Source organism: Pelophylax lessonae (genome assembly GCF_965119305.1).
Source record: "Pelophylax lessonae genome assembly, chromosome: 3".
NCBI classification, from domain to species: Eukaryota; Metazoa; Chordata; class Amphibia; order Anura; family Ranidae; genus Pelophylax; species Pelophylax lessonae.
The window spans coordinates 67,451,501-67,475,272 of NC_138770.1; the positions used below are offsets into that span (position 1 = coordinate 67,451,501).

The 23,772-nt window shown below is 42.8% G+C and overlaps 1 protein-coding gene across 6 annotated transcripts in view; it reads right to left on the minus strand.

Moving 5' to 3' along the window:
- Window positions 1–892: 892 nt before the first annotated feature.
- LOC309550885 (uncharacterized protein) overlaps window positions 893–23,772 on the minus strand; it is a 54,728-nt gene continuing 31,848 nt past the window's right edge. For 3 of the 6 annotated variants that reach the window (XM_082251266.1, XM_082251263.1, XM_082251262.1), the window contains 4 exons: window positions 16,300–16,437; window positions 15,503–15,643; window positions 8,258–8,395; window positions 893–1,191 (listed from right to left, as the gene is read on the minus strand). In XM_082251266.1, the coding sequence (XP_082107392.1) occupies window positions 1,043–1,191; window positions 8,258–8,395; window positions 15,503–15,643; window positions 16,300–16,437 (566 nt within the window). In that variant the 3' untranslated portion in view covers window positions 893–1,042. The remainder of the gene's footprint in view (window positions 1,192–8,257; window positions 8,396–15,502; window positions 15,644–16,299; window positions 16,438–23,772) is intronic. The other 3 variants (XM_082251264.1, XM_082251265.1, XM_082251267.1) reach the window with 3 other exon arrangements.

Consider the following 23,772-nt stretch of genomic DNA (forward strand, 5'->3'; position numbering starts at 1 on the left):
CCCCAAGCCGTTGTTTATAAAATAAAGAAAGCCTGAATGGAAAATGTCATTTTTTTGGCTTTATAAATGTCATTATTGGGTTCTATACATGGTACAGATGTGCCACATTACAGGCAGACTAAGGGGACCCCCAGGAACTATATTTAAAGGAATGTTTCTTTTTTATTGTTATTTCTCATTTGTATGGTTTTACTTTAAGCATCAGTAAATCATTGCTCATTTAAAAATGATGTTTTTTACAAACTTTTTTTTCATTGATACATGTTCTTTAGGGCATTACCTGGACCCCCATGACCATTGCATGCCCAATTACTTGCATATAAGCCTTCAAAATTGGCACTTTTGATTTTACCAGTTCGGGTCCCATAGACTTCAATGGGGTTTGTTATTCGGTTCCGAATGTTTGCAACGTTCGAACGTTCTGCCGCAAACCAAACAGGGGGCGTTCGGCCAATCTCTAGTCAGATATTGATGTTGGATGGGAAGACCTGGCCAACAATTGTCATTCCAATCCATTCTAAAGGTGTTCTATAGGGTGGAGGTTGTGTACTGATGTAAGATGAGAAAAACTGGCAAAAGGGATTAGGTCAGGACTCTGTGCAGGCCACCTGAGTTCCTCCACTCCAAACTGGTCAAACCGTGTCTTTATGGAGTTGGCTTTGTAAACAGGGGTACAGTCATGGTGAAACAAAAAAAGGACCTTCCCCAAACTGGTACTACAAGGTTGGAAGAGCACAATTGTCAGCAATGTCTTTGTGTACCATACCATTAAAAGTATCCTTCACTATAGACACCTGGACTCAATAATTTGGCCATATGAAGGTGTGTTGGTCAAGTGTCTGCATACATTTGGCCATATAGTGTAAAAAAAATGACAAACTGCACATAGAAAGGAGGTTTCTAAAACATTAACATCCCTTGCTGTTTATTTTCAACAGCCTGACTACATGTGCACCTCAAAGTTAATTTTTAATGTGATTATAGACTATTGCTCTTTCCATGAATTTTCACGTCTCTCTCTTTCTCCTCTGTGTGGCACAGTTCAGGTGGACTTCACGCACATCTTTCCACCTCTGAAGGTTTGACATTTCTGGGCCATCTTGCAGTCTGAATCTTGGCTGCAGCGTACAGAATCATGCTGGAGGGAGTCGGATTGATTGCCATCATTACTGGTACAATTCCCTACAGGTTCTGTACAGAGAGACAGTACAATCAGGCATGGCAATAACAGAAAACTACAGTAAATTTGGTTATGTTAAAGTTCCTAGGTGTCAATTTTTGGAAAAGTTCTAGGGATGGGCAAAACTGGGAGTTTGTAATTCATTTTTTTTTTCGCACATGTTAAAATGCACATTTTAGGCCTGGAGATTATTTAAAACCCTAAAACATTATATATTATATATTAGTATATAATGAGAGCAGAGACACTGGAGAATACAATGTTGGTAATGCCACTTTTTTACATTACATGATTCTAGCCCAAATCCATATTTAAAAGAAAAAAAAATCACTAAAGTAAATTTGTTGTACACAAATGCAAAATATTACCCATTATTTTTTTTTCTTTTTGTAAAATATAAAAGATGAGGTTGGCCTGAGTAAACAGATACCCAACACGTCAAGCCTCAAGATTGTGTGTGGTCGGAAAATAGTGAAAAACTTTGAAGCTCAATATTGTCTATAGGCGGCGCTATAAAAGCCCTTACAGGTCATCAGTTTAAAGTTAGCCTTAAATTATGGCCCTAGAATTACTGTCACTCCAGCATGAGCATCAATATGTAACATGTGTAATGCTATTTCACTATTTTCGTATGGTGTAGGTGCCATTGATATGTGTTTATATTCATGTGTGTAGAAATGGGGGCAGGGAGAGTGCTCTACATTTTTTTAGGGTTTTTTTTAAGTGCTTGGTTCTAACTTTAATTTTCTTTATCACTTACTGTAACTTTATTGCTTAACTTAACTTTATTGCGATTACAAAGTCCCCTATATGATAGCAATTTGTGTGAACACTGCCCTGCCTTTCCCTGCACTGAAGCTAATGTAGCACATATTGTACTCCATTAGTCTCTTCCCCTGCGGCAGTCAGAGAGAGTGACAGCCGAAACTAGAAGTGACATAATACATGACCCTTTCTGGGGTTTTTTTTTTTAATAGCTGGGGGAAGATTATTAAATAGATGTTTCAACACAGTGAAATAAAAGGTGTTTGGATATGTAGGCAAGCACCCCAATATATCTCCAGGCATCGGCAAACAGCAGCTGCTGTAGAGACTTCTGTATCCTATATATATATATATATATATATATATATATATATATATATATATATATATTGTAAGCTGGGGAACAGGTAGCAGGTGCAAAGCTCCCTGGGATGAGCAGTCTTTCAGGCACAGATATCAAATCCAGTGAGGTAGTAACAAACAGTGTGGTGTTTATTGGTGCTATATACAAGTTTATAAACAGGTGCTGTACAGTGCTTTAAGGAAAACAAGCAGGAATAATAATAATAATAAACAAAAGCCTAGCCATGTCCCGGCGCTTACTACACACAATGCAGTCCCTAACTAACACAGACTGAGCAAGCCTACAGCTTGTCAGCTTCCTGACAGTGTTACCAACCTTCTGCTCTCCTAGACAAATGTTGTCTAATTTTCCAGGCTGAGAGAGCCCTGCTGTCTGTCTCAGGTGAGTTTAAATTGGCCTGGTGAAGAGGACCAAGATCCGAACTGGATCATGGTTCAAAGATCCCTAAAGGTATACGAGAGATGCCTGGGTGATGTATAAACCCCGAACAGGACTCCTGGCTCTCTCTGGGACGCTCTGCTACAATATATATATATATATATATATATATATATATATATATATATATATACTGTATAGCTAGATTTGTGATTTTTCAAGACATGTGTAGGCACTGCAGTTAGTTAGCAGGAGTCTATTCAGGGAGGTGTTTCAGGCACTGGGAGCTGAAGAGAAATATACACTATATTGTCAAAAGTATTGGGACACCTGCCTTTACACATACATGAACTTTAATGGCATCCCAGTCTAAGTCCATAGGGTTCAATATTGAGCTGGCCCACACTTTGCAGCTATACCAGCTTTAACTCTCCTGGGAAGGCTGTCCACAAGGTTTAGTAGTGTGTCTGTGGGAATGTTTGATCATTCTTGCAGAAGTGCATTTGTGAGGCCAGGCACTGATGAGAAGGCCTGGCTTGCAGTCTCCGCTCAAATTCATCCCAAAGGTGTTCTATCGGGTTGAGGTCAGGTCTCTGCACAGGCCAGTCAAGTTCCTCCACCCCAAACTCGCTCATCCATGTCTTTATGGACCACTGCTTTGTGCACTGGTCCAAATTTATTTGGTGGAGGGGGAATTATGATGTGGGGTGTATTTTCAGGGGTTGGGCTTGGCCCCTTAGTTCCAGTGAAGGGAACTCTTAAGGCGTCAGCATACCAAGACATTTTGGACAATTTCATGTTCCCAACTTTGTGGGAACAGTTTGGGGTTGGCCCTCCCTCTTCCAACAGAAGAAAAAAAAAAACTAGTGGGACTTTAACGGCCTGTAATAGTACTTCAATAGTAATAGAAGGTAATTTATCAATTAATTAAAAATTCAATACAAATTTTATTAGAAAAAATCATTAAAACCAATTACAGGCAGATGTGCAACAGGGTAAACAGAATACAAAATACATAGGTGCAAACAGTTCAAACATGGTGGTCTCCATGGTTGTCCTGCCACAGCATCATCCATGACGGTAGTCCGTGGAATATATAGAACTGTTTGCACCTATGTATTTTGCATTCTGTTTAGCCTGTTGCACATCCGCCTTTAACTGGTTTTAATTAATTTTTCTAATAAAGTTTGTATTGAATTTTTAATACTTCTTTGATAAATTACCTTTTATTATGATTTAAGTACTATTACAGGCTGTTAAAATCCCACTAGGGTTCTTTTTCCTTCTGTTCCTTTGATCCAATAGGGATGTTGGCTTGATCCACATATCGATCATACTTCCTCTTCCCACTTCCTGTTCCAGCATGACTGCATACCAGTGCACAAAGCAAGGTCAATAAGACATGGATGAGCGAGTTTGGGGTGAAGGAACTTGACTGGCCTGCAGAGTCCTGACCTCAACCCGATAGAACATCTTTGGGATAATTTGGAGTGCAGACTGTAAGCTAGGCCTTCCCAGAAGAGTTGAAGCTGTTATAGCTGCAAAGGGTGGGCCAACTCAATATTGAACCCTACGGACTAACACTTGGATGCCATTAACCACTTCAAGACAGGGCACTTTCACCCCCTTCCCGCCCAGGCCAATTTTCAGCTTTTAGCGCTGTTGCATTTTGAATGACAGTTGCGCGGTCATGCAACACTGTACCTACACCAAATTTATGTAATTTCCCCCCCCCCCCCACAAATAGAGCTTTCTTTTGGTGGTATTTGATCACCTCAAGGTTTTTTCTTTTTTGCTAAACAAATAAAAAAAAGACAGAAAAGTAAAAAAAAAAAAAATTTTTGTTTATGTTATACAATTTTGTAAATAAATACGTTTTTTCCTGCACTGATGAGGCTGCACTGACAGGCACTGATGAGGAGGCACTGATGGGGTGGCACTAATGCGGTGGCACTGATGGGGTGGCACTAATAGGCGGCACTGATGGGCACTGATACGTGGCACTGATAAGTAGCACTGATATGCAGCATTGGTGGGCACTGATAGGTGGCACTGCTGGGCACTGATAGGCGGCATTGATGGGCACTGATAGGTGGCACTGATGGGCACTAATGGGCACTGAGAGGCGGCACTGGTGGGCACTGATCGGCACTGACGGGCGGCACTGATGGGCACTAATGGGCACTGATAGGCGGAACTGGTGGGCAATAATGGGCACTGGTGGGTGGCACTGAGAGATGGCAATGATGGGCACTGGTGGGCAGCACTGATGGGGAGGGCACTGGTGGGCAGCACTGATGTGGAGGGCACTGATTGCCATCCCTGGTGGTCATAGTGGGCATCCCTGGGGTCATGGGTGGGCATCCCTGGTGGTTCTAGTGGCACCCCCCCCCGAGGGTCTGCACTGGTAATCAATGATCTGATTACCAGTGCAGACCCCCCTGTCAGGAGAGCCGCAGATCGGCGCTCCTTTACTCGTGCCTGTCAGGCACGTACTGAGGAAAGCCGATCAACGGCTCTTCCTGTTTACTATGTGACCAGCCGTTATTGGACACGGCTGGTCACATGGTAAAGAGCCTACGTCAGTAGGCTCTATACCGAGATCGGAGATGCGGGGAGTCAGACTGACACCTCGCATCACCGATCGCATTATCCTGCCGCCGTCATATGACGTCCGGTCGGGATAATGCAACCACTTTCCCGACATCAATTGCCAATAGGGCGGGAAGTGGTTAAAGCTCATGTGCGTGTAAAGGCAAGAGTCCATAAAACTTTTGACAATATAGTGTATGTAGGTACGTAGTGTAGGTAGGTACCGCAGCTAGAGGGAAGGCATTCAGGTACTGTGAGCTGTACAGGGAGGAGCTTCAGGCACTGGGGACAAGAAAGGAATATATTCTGGGAATGGTAGTATAGTATATTTCAGATTCTGAAGCACTGAGGACTGGATGGAGAAGTGTTCAAGCACTGGGGGCTGGAGGGGAATATGCTCTGGCAATGGAGGGAGAGAGATGGTTTTAAGGCTCAGAAGCACTGTTAGGAGGAGAGGGAAGTGTTTCAGACACTGTGTGGCAGATAGGTACCTTGGCTTGGTTTCGATCCTCCACATACGTTTGAAAATGTATGCAATGGGGTCCTCTGTTTTTATTATAAATTATAAATGTATTTAAAAATGAATCTACTGTATATTGTCTGGCTAGGACAGTTGACTTTTTTGTTCTCTAGGGAGCATGGCGTGCTCCCAGCACAGAGACTGGGGTCTCACAGAGAGCCCGGGGCCACGAACTAATGATTGGGATCCGAATGTCCTAATTCTGGGTCCCCTGATCGCTGTGATAGCCTCCGATTGGCTATCACAGTAATCAGTCACTGTGACCCCCCCCCCCCGTGTTTTCTTTATCTGTGAATGGAGGCGAGAGATAATTAGTATCTCCCTGTCTCACTGCAGAGAGAGAAAAAAAAGTGTGTGTAAAAAAATAAATAAACAATAATAATGTAAAAAATAAAATAGCAAAATACAAAAAATACCTAGATCAAGGTTTGATCTAGGTCAGTGCCAGGGTTAGTGTTTGGGTCAAAGTCAGGATTTTTTTTTTTTAGTATCAGTGTCAGTGTGCTTTAGGTAGGATGAAAAAAAGCAAAATGGGCATTATTGTTTTTGGGCTGTACTATGGGTACAAACAACAACTAACATACACATGTGGGATCGCTGCAATCGTCAGGAGCAGAAGAATTTATTTTGGGTTGTTCTTTGGTGGAAGGTTATGGTAGTAGCAAGAAAAATACAGCTAGATTTTTAAAAAATAAGATTTTTTTTTTTTTACTATTTTGGGCTAGCTTTTCTTTGATAATAAATAAAAATAAAATTAGGAGATACAGTGCCTTCAAAACATTTTCATACCCCTTGAAATTTTCCACATTGTGTCATGTTACAACCTAAAACGTAAATGTATTTTTTGGGATATTATGTGATAGACCACCACAAAGTGGCACATAATTGTGAAGTGAAAGGAAAATGAAAAATTACTTTTTAAGATTTTTTACAAATAAATATCTGAAAAGTGTGGCGTGCATTTGTATTCAGCCCCGTTTACTCTGATCCCCCAAACTAAAATCTAGTGGAACCAATTGCCTTCAGAAGTCACCTAATTAGTGAATAGAGTTCACCTGTGTGTAATTTAATCTCAGTATAAATTTAGGTCTTCTGTGAAGCCCTCAGAGGTTTGTTAGAAAATCTTAGTAAACAAACAGTATCACGAAGGCCAAGGAACACACCAGACTAGGTCAGGGATAAAGTTGTGGAGAATTTTAAAGCAGGGTTAGGTTGTTAAAAAATATCCCAAGCTTTGAACATTTCACAGAGTGCTGTTCAATCCATCATCTGAAAATGGAAAGAGTATGGCACAACCGCAAACTTACCAAGACATGGCCTTCCACCTAAACTGACCGGCCGAGCAAGGAGAGCAATAATCAGAGAAGCAGCCAAGAGGCCCATTGTAATTCTGGAGGATCTGCAGAGATCTACAGCTCAGGTGGGGGAATCTGTCCACAGGACAACTATTAGTCATGCACTCCACAGATCTGCCCTTTATGGAAGAGTGGCAAGAAGAAAGCCATTGGTGATAGAAAGCCATTAGATGTCCTGTTTGCAGTTTGCGAGAAGCTATGTGGAGGACACAGCAAACATGTGGAAGAAGGTGCTCTGGTCAGATGAGACCGAAATTGAACTTTTTGGCCTAAAAGCAAAACGCTACGTGTGGCAGAAAACTAACACTACACATCACCCTGAACACACTATCCTTACTATGAGACTGGAGTGGAGGTTCACCTTCCAGCAGCCAGAGCTACAATGGAATGGTTTAGATCAAAGCATATTCATGTGTTAGAATGGCCCAGTCAATGTCCAAACCAAAATCCATTCGAAAATCTGTGGCAAGACTTGAAAATTGCTGTTCATGGACACTCTCCATTCAATCTGACAGAGCTTGAGATATTTTACAAAGAAGAATGGGCAAAAATGTAATTCTCTAGATGTGCAAAGCTGGTAGAGACATCCCCAAAAAGACTTGCAGCTGTAATTGCAGGGAAAGGCGGTTCTACAAAGTATTGACTCGGGGGGGCTGAATACAAATGCAAGCCACACTTTTCACATATTTATATGTAAACAATTTGGAAAACCATTTATCATTTTCCTTCCACTTCACAATTATGTGCCACTTTGTGTTGGTCTATCATATAAAAATATGGTTGTAGCATGACAAAATGTGGAAAATTTCAAGGGCTATGAATACTTTTTCAAGGCAATGTATCCATTTCCATTTACCACCAAAAGAAAGTTCAATTTGTCCTGAAAAAAAAAAAAAAAAAAAAAGTGGTATAATCCACTTGGATGCACAATGTACGGTTTTACTAACACATGTCAAAGATTCAAAATTGTGCTTAGACCTTTAGATTTGTTTTACCCTTAAGTGCGAAGGGGTTAATAATGATGTCCCCTCTTGGCTATACAGTGTTAGCAGGGCAGTGATTGGCCAGCTTTACGACACAGTAACATAAGTGAAAAGTGATACCTGGTTCTGGGTTCCAGCAGTTCATGCCACAGACATTACAACATTTCTGCTCTCCAGAGCAGTCATTGTCACTTATGCAAGTATAAGTAGCCCTGACACACTGGATTGTAAGGGGTGATGGACATTTTCCAGGTCTTACTGTTGAGAGAGGACAGAAAAAGTCAGTTATGCTGTACCTATAGAACACAGGACAATAGAAGCTTTACACAAGGATGAGTATCTTTAGTTTTAGTTCAGTTAAGTGGCTGTTATTTTTAAATCTCATTGGACTGGCTAAAAATAACCGCCACTTTTATGAACATATGAACCCTTATCCTGGTGTTTTTCGTCTGTGAATTGAGCCTGATTTTTCAGAGGAAGTACAGAGGGGAGGAAGGTATGCTTTTAGTCTAACTCCAGATATTCTCTGGCTAACAGCACACACTCATAATCCTCAACACAGCACCGCCAGCTATTAACAGATGATTTTTCCAAACCTGACTTTACAGTAAAATGATTAATTTGGCCTTAATGTCAACATGTGCTTCATAACAAAAAAAAAAAAAAACTTCCATAACCTCAGGAGCCACTAAATCTCATTTTACCCTTCCTGACCACCAGAGAAAAAAAATCACTTTCCTCATTGACTCTAATGCCCTTTGGCAAAATTACATATTTTATTGAAATATAACAATTTCTTGCTCGTCCCAAAGCACCAAGAAGCTAGCAGTTATTCAGGAATCAGAACACATTTTTAAATCTGATGCACATGACATAACAAGATAGGTTAGTACTGATGGATTGTCCACACAGGCCAGAGTATAGAAATTTGATGACTTTGTTGTGTAAGATTCGAAGCCTTGTCTTTGTAACATACTGAAGAACAAACTCTGGTCCGACCTCATCTGGAGTATTCTATCCAGTTCTGGTCACCAGTCCTCAGAAGGGATGTGTTGGAGCTGGAGAGAGTCCAGAGAAGGGCAACTAAACTAATTAGGGGATTGGAGGACCTTGGTTATGAGGAGCGTCTGCAATCGCTTGATTTATTCTCCCTGGAGAAGAGACGCCTGAGGAGGGACATGATAGCAATTTTTAAATATCTCAATGGGGATCTAGGCTTAGAAAAAAAGCTGTTCAGTCGAAGGGATTGCATGAGGACTCGGGGGCATACAATGCGATTGGAGGAGAAGCGTTTTAACCTCAGGCAACGTGGGGGGTTCTTTACTGTTAGGGCTACAAGATTGTGGAATTCTCTACCACAAGAGGTGGTTTCTGCAGGTAGTATGGTGGCTTTCAAAAGACTCTTAGACGTACATCTCAAGGATCAGAACATTCAGGGGTATGCGAGATGATTACAGCCACACACACCTACACAAGTTGAACTGGATGGACTATTGTCTTTATTCAACCTCACCTACTATGTAACTATGTAACAACCTTAAACCTGGGGTAAATTGAAGCGACTTTACCGTTTTACCGGTTTGTGTTTGGTCTCTTGCCAGGACCACTGCCGGGAGTGTGTATTGGGACTAGTGACTATTGGCTGTCCTACTGCCTATTAGTCAAATAGTTACATAAATGTAAAGGCTGAATAAAGACACCAGTCCATCCAGTTCAACATGGTGCGCGTGTGTCACTACCATTTTCCAACTCTCTGTACTTTACGCTCACTAAAAAACACATCTAAAAGGTTTTTGGATTTTATCTACACTCCCTGCTGCAACCACCAACTATCACTCCCAGTTGTTGGATGGAGTCATGAAGGCTATGGTGTGTAGATATGTTTGCATTTAATAAAAACAGGTTAGCCTACAACAGGGACACCAATGCAGTACAGAAATTCCTCCAATAAGGATGAAAGTCCTTAGAAATTCTTTACATGGTGTTCCAATTTTGGTAAATTCCCAGGCTGAGCTGTATATGGCAAGGTGTTGTCCCCAGACCCAGCACGGAGATGTTCTGATGTCAATGCATACAGTTGTGTGCTTGCAGCATTGCCACGCATTTGTCTTAGTTTGATGGTGTAGTAAAGCCAATCCATTCTCAACTAGGGTTCCTACAGAGGTTGCCAGGGGTTCCTTAAGCTGTGGCTGATGACCCCCCAATTAATAGTGCGAACGCCACTTGGCAAAGCCAACAGCATGCCACCAATTATCCTTTTTTGACTGTCTGTAAAGCTTGCCACACACAGGTAGGATATTTTTAAAAAATTGTGTTCGTTAGAGTTTTGAATAGTTAATGGGATCAAATTAGCAATCATTTTTGACTGTAGTGGCACAAAAAAAAAAAAAAAAACAAATTGAAGAAGCAGGATGGAAATTTTCTCTTGAATTAATGAAATTCTAACTGCGAACTTTGGTTTTCATTCAGAAAATTCTATCCCCTCCAAAACCAGACGTCAAAAGCAAATGAAATTTGGGATCTGTTGTTGGGGAGCATCTATTGTTGCTTTGCAGGGGTCTGTTTTTGTTGGGAGGTTCTACTGTTGTTGGGGAGCATCTATAGTTGCTGGCAGAGGTATGTTATTCCAGGGAGGTTCTACTGTTGTTGGGGAGCATCTATGGTTGCTGGCAGGGCTCTGCTATTGCTGGGAGGGTCTAGTGTTGTTGGGGAGCATCTATTGTTGCTGGCAGGGGTCTGTAATTGCTTGGAGGCTCTACTGTTTTTGTGGAGCATCTATTGTTGCTGACAAGGCTCTGTAATTGCTGGGGGGATCTACTGTTGCTGGGAGGGGGTCAATTGTTGTTGTAGTGTATCTTTTGTTGCTAGTGGTGGTCTATTGTTCTATTGTTGCCGGGAGGTCTATTGTTGTTGAGGTGTATCTTTTGTTGCTCTGAACTCATGCACAGAGGCGCTGTTGAACAGAGACAATAGATACACTGCGGCTCAGCCATGGGGGTGCAGGCAATAAATGAAGGTAAAAAAACACTTTAATGATTTGTATACAAATTACTCAGCAACACAAAATGTCACTTGGTTCAGTATTATCTAAAAGGGGGAGAAGTGGGAGTTGGGTAGGGCGGCGGAGACAATAAGCAGTGGTTGTTAATCAGTTTCAGATGCTTTGGTGTTAATGAAATTAACAACAGGTGCACTAGATGGGCAACAATGAAACAACCTCCAAAACAATAATGGTTTTACAGGTGGAGGCCACGGACATTTTTTTCCCAACTCATTTTTTCGGACTGTTTTTCACTAGTTTTGCATTTGTCTCGGGTCATTGTGACTACTGGTGGCATGAGGCGATACCTGGACCCTATAGAGGTTGCACAGGTATTCCAAATCCTATAGGATGGCACATCAATATGTGCCATTGCTAGGTTTGCTGTGTCTCCCAGCACAGTCTCAAGAGCATGGAGGAGATTCCAGGAGACAGGCAGTTACTCTAGGGGAGCTGGACAGAGCCGTAGAAGGTCCTTAACCCATCAACAGGACCGGTATCTGCTCCTTTGTGCAAGGAGGAACAGGATGAGCACTGCCAGAGCCCTACAAAATGATCTCCAGCAGCCCACTGATGTGAATGTCTCTGACCAAAGAATCAGAAACAGACTTAATGAGAGTGGCCTGAGGGCCCAACATCCTCTAGTGGGCCCTGTGCTCACTGCCCGGCACCGTGGAGCTCAATTGGCATTTGCTATTGAACACCAGAATTGGCAGGTCTGCTACTGGCGCCATGTGCTTTTCATAGATGAGAGCAGGTTCACCCTGAGCACATGTGACAGACGTGAAAAGGTCTGGAGAAGCCGTGGAGAACATTATGCTGCCTGTAACATTGTTCAGCATGACTGGTTTGGTGGTGGGTCAGTGATGGTCTGGGGAGGCATATCCATGGAGGGATGCACAGACCTCTACAGGGTAGACAATGGCACCCTGACTGCCATTAAGTATCGGGATGAAATCCTTTGACCCATTGTCAGACCCTAGGCTGGTGCAGTTGGTCCTGGGTTCCTCCTGTTGCACAACAATGCCCGGCCTCATGTGGCAAGAGTATGCAGCCAGTTCCTGGAGGATGGAGGAATTGATACCATGGAATGGCCCCCACACTCGTCTGAACTAAATCCAACAGAATAAGTCTGGGACATTATGTTTTGGTCCATCCAACGCTGCCAGGTTGCACCTCAGTCTGTTCAGGAGCTCAGTGATGCCCTGGTCCAGATCTGGGAGGAAATACCCCAGGACACCATCCGTCATCTCATTAGAAGCATGCCCCAAGGTTGTCAGGCATACATACAAGGTCATGAGGGCCATACAAACTACCAAGTTCCATTTTGAGTTGCTGCAATAAAATTTCAGCAAAATGGACTCGTCGGCTGCATAATTTTTTCACTTTGATTTTAGGGTTGTCTTTGAATTCGGCCCTCTGTAGGGTGATAATTTTAATTTCCATCAAACGATGTGGTATCCTTTCATTCCTAACACATTACCCAGTCCATATCAGTATAGAAATACAGCATGAGATTTTTCCCCATTGAGATCTGATGTTTTTTTTTTAAAGTGTTCGTTTAATTTTTTTGAGCAGTGTATATATACACTGACACACATACACTATATTACCAAAAGTATTGGGACACCTGCCTTTACATGCACATGAACTTTAATAGAATCCAAGCTATAACAGCTTCAACTCTTCTAAGAAGGCTGTCCACAAGGTTTAGGAGTGTGTCTATGGGAATGTTTGACCATTCTTCCATAAGTGCATTTTTGAGGTCAAGCACCGATGTGGACGAAATTCATGTTGTGTTCTATTGGGTTGAGGTCAGAACTCTATGCAGGCCAGTCTGGTTCCTCCAACCCAAACTCGCTCATCCATGTTGTTTATGGACCTTGGTTTGTACAATGATCCAAATAATTTGGTGGAGGGGAGGTTATGGTGTGGGGTTATTTCTCAGGGGTTGGGCTTGGCCCATTAGTTAAGAGACAACTTAAGGCATTAGCATACCAAGACATTTTGGAAAATTTCATGCTCCCAACTTTGTGGGAACAGTTTGGGGATGGCCTCTTCCTGTTCCAACATGACTGCGCACCAGTGCACAAAGCAAGGTCTATAAAGACATGGATGAGCGAGTTTGGGTTGAAGGAACTTGACTGGCCTCAACCCCGATAGAACATCTTTGGGATGAATTAGAGCGGACACTGCGAGCCAGGCCTTCTCGTCCACATAAGTGCCTGACCTCACAAATGCACTTCTGGAAAAATGGTCAAACATTTCCATAGACACACTCCTAAACCTTGTGGACAGCCTTCCCAGAAGAGTTGAAGCTGTTAGAGCTGCAAAGGGTGGGCCAATTCACTATTGAACCCCTACAGACTAAGACCGGGATTCCATTATAGTTCTTGTGCGTGTAAAGGTCAGCATTCCAATACTTTTGGTAATATAGTGTATATATATATATATATATATATATATCCAGATTTGGCATTTTTCAGAACATGTGTAGACATTGCAGTTAGAGGGGAGGAGTTCAGGGACTGGGAGCTGTACACGGAGGTATTTCAGGCACTGTGGGGCGAGAAGGGAATATATTCTGGGAATGGCAGTATGGAGTTATATTTCAGGTCCGGAAGCATGGAGAACCGGATGGGGAAGTCTTTCAGGCAGGTAGAAAGATAGTTTAACCACTTTACCACCGGAGGATTTTGCTGTCTTACTTCCAGGCCACTTTTTGCGATTCGGCACTGTGCGAATTTAACTGATAATTGCGCGGTCATGCAACGCCGTACCCAAACGAAATTTACGTCCTTTTTTTCCCACAAACAGAGCTTTCTTTTGAGGGCATTTGATCACCTCTGCGCTTTTTATTTTTTGCGATATTAATAAAAAAATGCGAAAAATTTGAAAACATAACAATATTTTTCTAGTATGACAGTTAAAAAATATCCAATATATTAAATTTTTGTCATATATTTAGGCCAAAATGTCTTTAGCTACATGTCTTTGACAAAAAAATTCTCAATGAGCGTATTTTTAATCGCTTTAAGACCGGAAGATTTTACCCCATTCCTGACCAGGCCATATTTTGCGATTCAGCACTGCGTTATTTTAACGGACAATTACGCGGTCGTGCAACGCTGTACCCAAATAAAATTAATGTCCTTTTTTTCCCCACAAATAGAGCTTTCTTTTGGTGGTATTTGATCACCTGTGCGATTTTTACTTTTTGCGCTATAAAAAAAAAGAGGGACAATTTTGAAAAAATAACAATATTTTTCACATTTTTTTTATATGAAATTCCCCCCCAAAAAAATGTAAAAATCAAAATTTTTTAACATTTTAGGCCAATTTGTTTACTGCTACATATTTTTGGTAAAAAAAAAATCGCAATAAGCGTATTTTGATTGGTTTGCGCAAAAGTTATCGCTGCTACTAACTACGGGAAATCTATGTCATTTTTATTGTTTTTTTTTTTTAACTAGTAATGGCGGCGATCTGCGATTTTTTTTGCGGGACTGCGACATTGCGGCGGACAGATCGGACCCGTGACTGACATTTTTGACACTTTTGGGGGTACCAGTGACATTACTACAGTAATCAGTGCTATAAATATGCACTGTTACTGTAAAAATGACACTGGCAGGGAAGGGGTTAAATTTTATTGGTGATCAAGGGGTTAATGTATGCCTGGTGCTTACTAACGTGTGTGGGGGGAGGTGACTATGTGACACAGGCACAGATCGCAGGTTCAGCTATGCTGAATCCTGCAATCTGTCCCCGAATGTCACTCAGGAGATCCGCCCGCTTTGTTTACACAAGCGGGCGGATTTCCACACTTGATCCCCGACGATCGGTGATCACCGCCGCTCCTCCCCTGGCCCGACTCCCGCTGTGACTGAAAACAGCGGGAGCAAGCCTCCGGCGGCGCGCGCACGCCGCCCACAAGGGGAGGAGTCCAGCGACGTAGGTCTACGTCGCTGGACGATATCCAGCCACTTTGCCGCAGTACGGTCAACGTGACCGGTCGGCAAGTGGTTAAAGGCTCTGATGGTTCAAATAGGCAGGCTATAGACATGGAATTGTAAAAATTGTCCACTGTTAATGCTTTAATAAAAGTGTATTTTAATACATATTATTAAATAAATAAATTGACCTTAACCCATTATAGATTTCCTTTGACCCCTAACTCTGTTAGCATTGATATTACTTTGACACCAGCAATCTCTTCAAATATAAATAGAAAAATTTGTTGCTAAAATACTAGGAGAAGTAATTGAGGTAGTCCTTTGATACTGTGATATCTGTAGAGCCACAATTTACGCAAGAAGTAGTACCTGGTGCCGGGTCCCAGCAGGTCCTCCCACATATATTGCAGCACTTCTTTGTCCCGGGGCAGTCACTGTCACTGGAACAGTTATAGGTGGGCTCTGGATGGCACTTGGCTTTTATGTTCGGACATTGGCCAGCTTTGACTGCTGAAAGAGGACAGAATTTGTGAAACATGATGGTGCCAATGAGCAGGTTACAGACTAGGACGTGAAAAAAGAAACATCAGAGCTGAAGATCCTGCATAGTGGTGTCACTATCTGGCTATACAGTGTAGAAGGGCTGTGATTGGCCAGCTTTAGAGTGGTTGTAAACCTCAGACATGAAATATGAACAAAGCATATCCCTCTATAGTGAGTACTTGTCTCAATCCAGAGCACTAAGTGTCATTTCTGTCTGCTGCCTCCTTCCTCTGCTATCAGCATGAGTCACTTGTGATGGGTTTTCCTGACACCAAGAGAAAAATGGTGACAGGGGAGGAATCTCCACCTGATTGACAGAACCAGCTCTGTTCCTGTGTGCTGTGTGGAGGGAGGTGTACTCCTTCTCTCCAATCAGCTATCAGGGCTCTCCTTACTGATGTAACTTCAGCTCTCCACCCCCTGCTTTTCAGAGCTGAGCGATCCTGTGTAAATTCTGCACTTTGAATGGATGTAGGGGAAATATGGTTGTAGATAAACAGGTACAACTTATATTGGAGGCTTTGTTTCATCTCTGTGTACCACCTGAGGCCAGTCACTTCACTGGCTATATGTGAGGGTTTACAACCTCTTTACGACACAGTAATATAAGTGAAAAGTAATACCTGGTTCTGGGTTCCAGCAGTTCATGCCACAGACATTACAACATTTCTTATCTCCAGAGCAGTCATTGTCACTTTTGCAGGTAAAAGTAGCTCTGACACACTGGATTTTACCAGGTGATGGACATTTTCCAGGTCTGACTGTGGAGAGAGGACAGAGAAAGTCAGCAACGTTTTACCCAAGGAACACAGGACAATAGGCTCAATTCACTAAGCTTTACACATAGATAAGGATCTTTACCTCAGCTCAGTGGTTGTTATTTTTAGATTTCTTTGGGAAACCTTAAAGCGGTTGTAAACCCTAGAAAAAAAAAAAAAAAAACCTGCAAGACAAAGGCATAATGGGCTAGTATGCATCGCATACTAGCCCATTATGTGTAACTTACCTTAGAACGAAGCCTCGACACGGACCCCCGGACATCGCTGCGGGCGCTGCCATGATCCCTCGCCGTCTCTTCCGGGTTCGGCAGCTCCGGCGCGGTGATTGGCCGGAAGAAACGGCTCCAGCGCGGTGATTGGCCGGAGCCGCGATGATGTCACTCCCGCGCATGCGCGCGGGAGTGATTTTCCGGCAAGCTCCCGGCAAATTAATTGAAGGTCCCCCCGGACCTTCAGAGCGCATGCGCCGCTCACGAGAGCGGCTGCATGCACTGTAAATATTTCCTAAACCGTGCCGGTTTAGGAGATATTATTTGTACCTACAGGTAAGCCTTATTATAGGCTTACCTGTAGGTAAAAGTGTGAAAAAGTGGGATACTACCGCTTTAAGGCTCGGTTCAAACTTATGCGATGCGGGAAGGCTGCGAATTCGCAGCCTGTTCCCGCATCGCAAACGCACCCTTGGCAGTTCACACTGCCATATGCAATACGCTGGGGGTGTTAACGTAATCTTAACGACACCCCCAGTTTGATCGCATATCGCAGTGCGATCTTACAGTTCGCACAGGATCGGATCGCAAAAGTGTGAACCGCTGTGCGATCCGATCCTGATGCGGCTCAAAAAAAGGGTCATGTGCGACTTTACTGCGGGTGCAGTGCGAATTTAGCCATACAAAGTGTATGGCTGAATTCACACCGCACAGCCGATCGCATGTAATGAAGGAGCAGTGCGCTCCGATATTATATGCGATCGCCGCAGCCGCACATATGTGAACCGGCACTAAACCAGTTCATCCCTGTTGTTGAATGGGGGCATCAGGAAAAGAAAAGAGATGGTCGGCATTTAGGATTACATCCAAAAAAGGTATTGCTTTATTGAAGAAACATGTACAACACTACAAAAAACAGCCTCTGCGTTTCAGACGTTAGTCCTTAGTCATGGCTGATATGAAACAATATAGGTAACACTTAACCACTTTACCACTAGAGCATTTTGCTGTCTTACGTCTGGGCCACTTTTTGCGATTCGGCGCTGTGCGACTTTAACTGACAATTGCGCGGTCGTGCGACGCCGTACCCAAACGAAATTGACGTCCTTTTTTTCCCACAAACAGAGCTTTCCTTTGGTGGTATTTGATCACCTGTGCGATTTTTACTTTTTGCGCTATAAACAAAAAAAGAGCGTTTATTTTGAAAAAATAACAATATTTTTCACATTTTTTTATATGAAATTCCCCCCAAAAAAGATGTAAAAACCCATTTTTTTTTAAAATTTTGGCCAATTTGTTCTCTGCTACCCATGTTTGGTAAAAAAAATCGCAATAAGCGTATTTTGATTGGTTTGCGCAAAAGTTATTGCGTTTACTAACAAAGGGAAAGATTTATGTTATTTTTGGTGTTTTTTTTTTTAACGAGTAATGGCGGCGATCTGTGATTTTTTTTTGCGGGACTGCGACATTGCGGCGGACAGATCAGACCCTTGACTGAGATTTTTGACACTTTTGGGGGTACCAGTGACATTACTGCAGTAATCAGTGCTATATATATGCACTGTTACTGTAAAAATGACACTGGCAGGGAAGGGGTTAATTTTATTTGAGAGGGAGGGGTTAATGTATGCCTGGTACTTACTGATGTGTGGGGGGGGGGGGGGTGACTGTGTGAGACAGGGACAGATCGGATGTTCAGCTATGCTGAATACTCCGATCTGTCACTCCCTGTCACTTAGGAGATCCGCCCGCTCTGTTTACACAGGCGGGCGGATCTCCAAACTAGATTCCCCGACGATCGGGGCAGAGCAGCGGCGATCGCCGCCGCTCCTCCCCTGGCCCGACTCCCGCTGTGAATGAAAACAGCGGGAGCGCGCCTCCGGCGGTGCGCGAGCGCCGCCTACAGGGGGAGGAGTCTGGCGACGTAGGTCTACGTCGTCAGACGGGATCGTGCCACTTTGCCGCAGTACTATTCCAGTACTCAGCGGTAAAGTGGTTAAATAGATTTAAAAAAGTACACAGGTAAATTAAAATTACAAAATGGAAAACCCGACATGGTCACTTAAACACATTACAGATAATACACTGCTCATAAAAAATGAAAGGAACACTTTTTAATCAGAGTATAGCATCAAGTCAATTTAACTCCGGGGATATTGATCTGCTCAATTAAGTAGCAGAGGGGGTTGTTATTCAGTGAAATTAAAAACAGGTGCACTAGATGGGCAACAATTAGGCGACCTCCAAAACGGGAATGGTTTTACAGGTGGAGACCACTGCCATTTTTTTCCCTACTCATCTTTTCAGACTGTTTTTCACTAGTTGTGCATTTGGCTAGGGTCAGTGTCACTACTGGTAGCCAGTGCTGTATCCTGGCCTAGGCCGACAAGACCCAGGCCTAGGGCAGCACTTTGCAGGGGGGCAGCAAAAAAGCATGAGCATGAAAAAAAAAAAACAGCCTTCTCCCGACTCCTGCACGAAAATGGTCCCCTCCGTCTTGCGCTCCACTTTTAGTATAGTGCCAGTTTTATGGGGCGAATTGGGCCGCAGAACAGGGTCCAGGAGGAAAATCAGTCTGGCACCCCCATAAAGCGGACACACTGCTACCTGCTGGTATGATAATACCTGCCGGTGAGGACATTCGGACAGACCGCAGGCCGCCAATCACACTTAATACAACAGGCCCAATGGCCGCCAATGCTAATAAGTGTGGCACTGCAGCCTAATGCTCCACCTACCCTCCTCTGCCCCCAGGTATGGCAGGCATCATGTCAATAATATAATTTCATTTCTTTAAACATCCTTGTCCTTGAGCGAGCATATTGAATTGCATCATATACAAATAAGACTTTTATTTGTATATGATGGCAACAATATTTTGGACCGGCTCATCTCATTTGTACTATCACAATATGTCACTGGGTTAGTAAGATTACTCCTATCTTATAAGATATTTGGACTTGTGTTTGCTGCCACTGATTATTTCACTTGTTTGTATAATGACTCTGGACTTCCTATTCATTATACAAATAAGTGAAATAATTCTATGATTACAATCAGTGGCAGCAAACACAAGTCCAAATATCTTAAAAGAAAGGAATAATCGTACTAATCCAGTTACATAAGACTGTTTAAATGGGCACTGATAAGGCTGCACTGATGGCCACTGATGAGGTGGCACTGATAAGCTGCACTGATGGGGCTGCACTGATAAGGCAGGACTGATATGCTGCACTGATGGCCACTGAAATGCTGCACTGATGGGCGCTAATAGGCTTCACTGATGGGCACTGATATGCTGCACTGATGGGCACTTATATGCATATGCTGCACTGATGTGCACTAATAGGCTGCTCTGATAGCCACTGATGAGGCAGCAATGTGGGTACTGATAAACTGCACTGATGTGCACTAATGAGGCTGCACTGATAAGGCAACACTGATATACAGCACTGATGAGGCTGCACTGATGGGCACGAGGCAGCACTGATAAGCTTCACTGATGGGGCTGCACTGATATGCTGCCCTGATGAGCACTGCTATGTTGCACTGATGGGCACTAATAGACTGCACTGATGGCCACTGATGAGGCTGCGTTGATGGCCACTGATGAGGTGGCACTGATAAGCTGTACTGATGAGACAGCACTGATGGGCACTGATATGATGCACAGATAGACTGCACTGGTGGCCACTGATGGGGCTGTACTGATTGCCACACTGATATGCTGCACTGATGAGGCTGCATTGATAAAGCTGCACTGATGGGCACTGATGAGGCTGAACTTATGGGAACTGATGAGGCTGCACTGATAAGGCTACACTGATGGGCACCGATAGACTGTGGTTGTGGTCTGTGGTTTACAGATGACAGGGCGGGTCATAAACAGGAAGGGGTGGGTCATATTTAAATTAGGGGGTGCACAAGTTTAGTCAGGCCTAGGGTAGCACAAAACCTAAATACACCACTACTGGTAGCATGAGGCGATACCTGGACCCTATAGAGGTTGCACAGGCAGTCAAACTACTCTAGGATGGCACATCAATACGTCCCATTGCCAGAAGGTTTGCTGTGTCTCCCAGCACAGTCTCAAGAGCATGGAGGAGATTCCAGAAGACAGGCAGTTACTCTAGGAGAGCAGGACAGGGCCATAGAAGGTCCTTAACCCATCAGCAGGACCGGTATCTGCTCCTTTGTGCAAGGAGGAACAGGATGAGCCCTGCCAGAGCCCTACAAAATGACCTCCAGCAGGCCACTGGTGTGAATGTCTCTGACCAAACAATTAGAAACAGACTTCATAAGGGTGGCCTGAGGGCCTGACATCCTCTAGTGGGTCCTGTGCTCACTGCCCAGCACCCAGGAGCTTGATTGGCATTTGCCATTGAACACCAGAATTGGCAGGTCCAACACTGGTGCCCTGTGCTTTTCACAGATGAGAGTAGGTTCACCCTGAGCACATGTGACAGACGTGAAAGGGTCTGGAAAAGCCATGTAGAATTTTATGCTGCCTGTAACATCGTTCAGCATGACCAGTTTGGTGGTAGGTCAGTGATGGTCTGGGGAGGCGTATCCATGGAGGGACGCACAGACCTCTACAGGCTAGACAATGGCAACCTGACTGCCTTTAGGTATTGGGATGAAATCCTTAGACCCATTGTCAGACCCATTGCCAGTGGGTCCTGGGCTCTACCTGGTGCCCCCCAATGCCTGACCTCATGTGGCAAGAGTATGCAGCCAGTTCATGGGGGATGAAGGAATTGATACCATTGAATGGCCCCCATGCTCGCCTGATCTTATTCCAATAGAACACCTCTGGGACATTATATTTCGATCCATCCAACGCCGCCAGATTGCACCTCAGTCTGTTCAGAAGCTCAGTGATGCCCTGATCCAGATCTGAGAGGAAATACCCCAGGACACCATCCGTCATCTCATTAGGAGGATGCCCTGACGTTATCAACTCTTATTCCAATGGGCCCCCCAAGAACTACTGCAGGTTCTGCAAAATCAACAGTGTCCAATATTCTGCTTTCACTATATGGCTTCCCTCTATATATAGAGACACACACTTGTTGCATTATTACCAGATCTATTTATTATTTTTTGAAAAATTATTATTACCACACAGATTCCTTCCTATATTCCATTTCCTGAAACAAGTTTCCAATAACATATATGGTCCTTATATAACACCATGTAAATGCATTTCCTGTCTAATTATCTCGAATTGTCATAGACTGTGGTACCTTTTTAGAATTTTTTTTTTTTTGGGTTGATTAAATATTTAGTATGGTTGAGTGTAATATCATATATGTATTAGGAGAGTGCCTAGTAGGTTACTTGACCACAGGAATATTAATTTGAGCTGTGTATGGTATGGATCCATGGTGCATAGTCCCACCATGGACCATACATAGACACACAAACCTAAAAAGAACTACACAAATTTATTCTGATTCCTATACAAATCCTTGTATAATTTATTATTCTATTTAATCATATTTTCATATCCCAATATACTTTGGTTTTTAGTTTTAGGATTTTTAATATTAATTTTAATGAACATTAGTACAAAAATGTCCAGATTTCCTTCATATACAAATCCCTGTATAAATTATTATTCCATTTAATCATATTTTCATTTTCCAATATCCTCTGGTTTTTAGTTTTAGGATTTTTAATATTAATTTTAATGAACATTAGCATAAAAATGTCCAGATCTCCTCCATATTAATAGAGATCTATTAATTTATCATTTATTTCCATGTACCACTAAGAAATTAATCATGCCCCAGGTTCAGTATACAGTGTATTTTAAGGCACTTTACCCATGTTTTTAAAAAAGATTTTCTTCCGAATTATAATTAATTTAATTTATTTTTACATATAAATCGTTAATGTCTGTTCATGTACATGCCTTACTCTGGATACGAATTGCATATTCATAGTCATAAATTGAACGCACATGATGTTTCCTCTTTATGGAGACCGATCGGTCCCTGAGTCACTAGAGCCATTCTAGCATTAAGCCGAATAATACTACCATCCACGGCCAAGTAAGAGACTAATCCATATATGAGGTAGTTACCTAGCAACTAGTGACCTCATTCCCGAACTTACACCCATTAGTTAAAGGAAACAAGGAGGTGGAGTCTACTATTTTAATTTAAGTTTTCCTCTAAAAACACATGTTTGAAATCTGCCTGACAACCGATGACGCATCGGCAAGAAATTCGGATTGGATGTTGTTTCCGGTTGCCGGGTAACCTACTAGTATTTATATAGAGCGGGACTCACATAGCCTTACGCTGCTCCTGATGACGTCAGTTTGATGACGAAACGTGTAGAGCGTAGGTACGTCAGTTCCGCCCTGTGAAACGCACATCCGGTTGGTGAGGCGCACGAGGGGTTTGCGGTCCCTACTCACCTACGGATTCTGTTACATGCTTTTAAATGTGAGTACTTTTAAATACCTGCTAATAAACTGTACTATTTTAAACGGTACATCACTATATTAGTGTCTTTTATCTACATACCATCGGATACCGTTCACAACATTTGGAGAGCTGCCCCTGATATCCCTTATTGCTTACCGCTTGTTTACCTAATCACTGGAGAGAGGAAGTAAGACCAACCCCAGGAGGATTGGAGAGCACAACCGAGGTTTTACCGAGGGTTTTTCCCCAAAATCCAACGCTGGTTACCCCTGTAGGGGTGCCGCTCTCTGGTGAGTGCGGGCTGTATTGAGAGGGGAGCACGGATTTTCCTCACCCAGCACCCACATCTTGAATCCATCACTGGAACTTACTTCTCTCTTTTAAGAGACTTTTTTGGCACTTTGTTTGCACTATTGTTGCACCTTGAGATATTTATTATATATATATTGCATTTCTGGACTTTTTCTACCAAGTATTTATTACGGACTTTTTTGGAACATTTAGTGATTAATTTATTCCATCACCAGTTATCACATATTTATACTAACACCTGGGAACTTTCTAGATATTTTTATCATCTATCCAAATATATCTTTTTATTTCACTCTTTTATTCACTCGGCACAATCCACTATATATGTATTTAATTATTATATCTCTCACCTGGATATT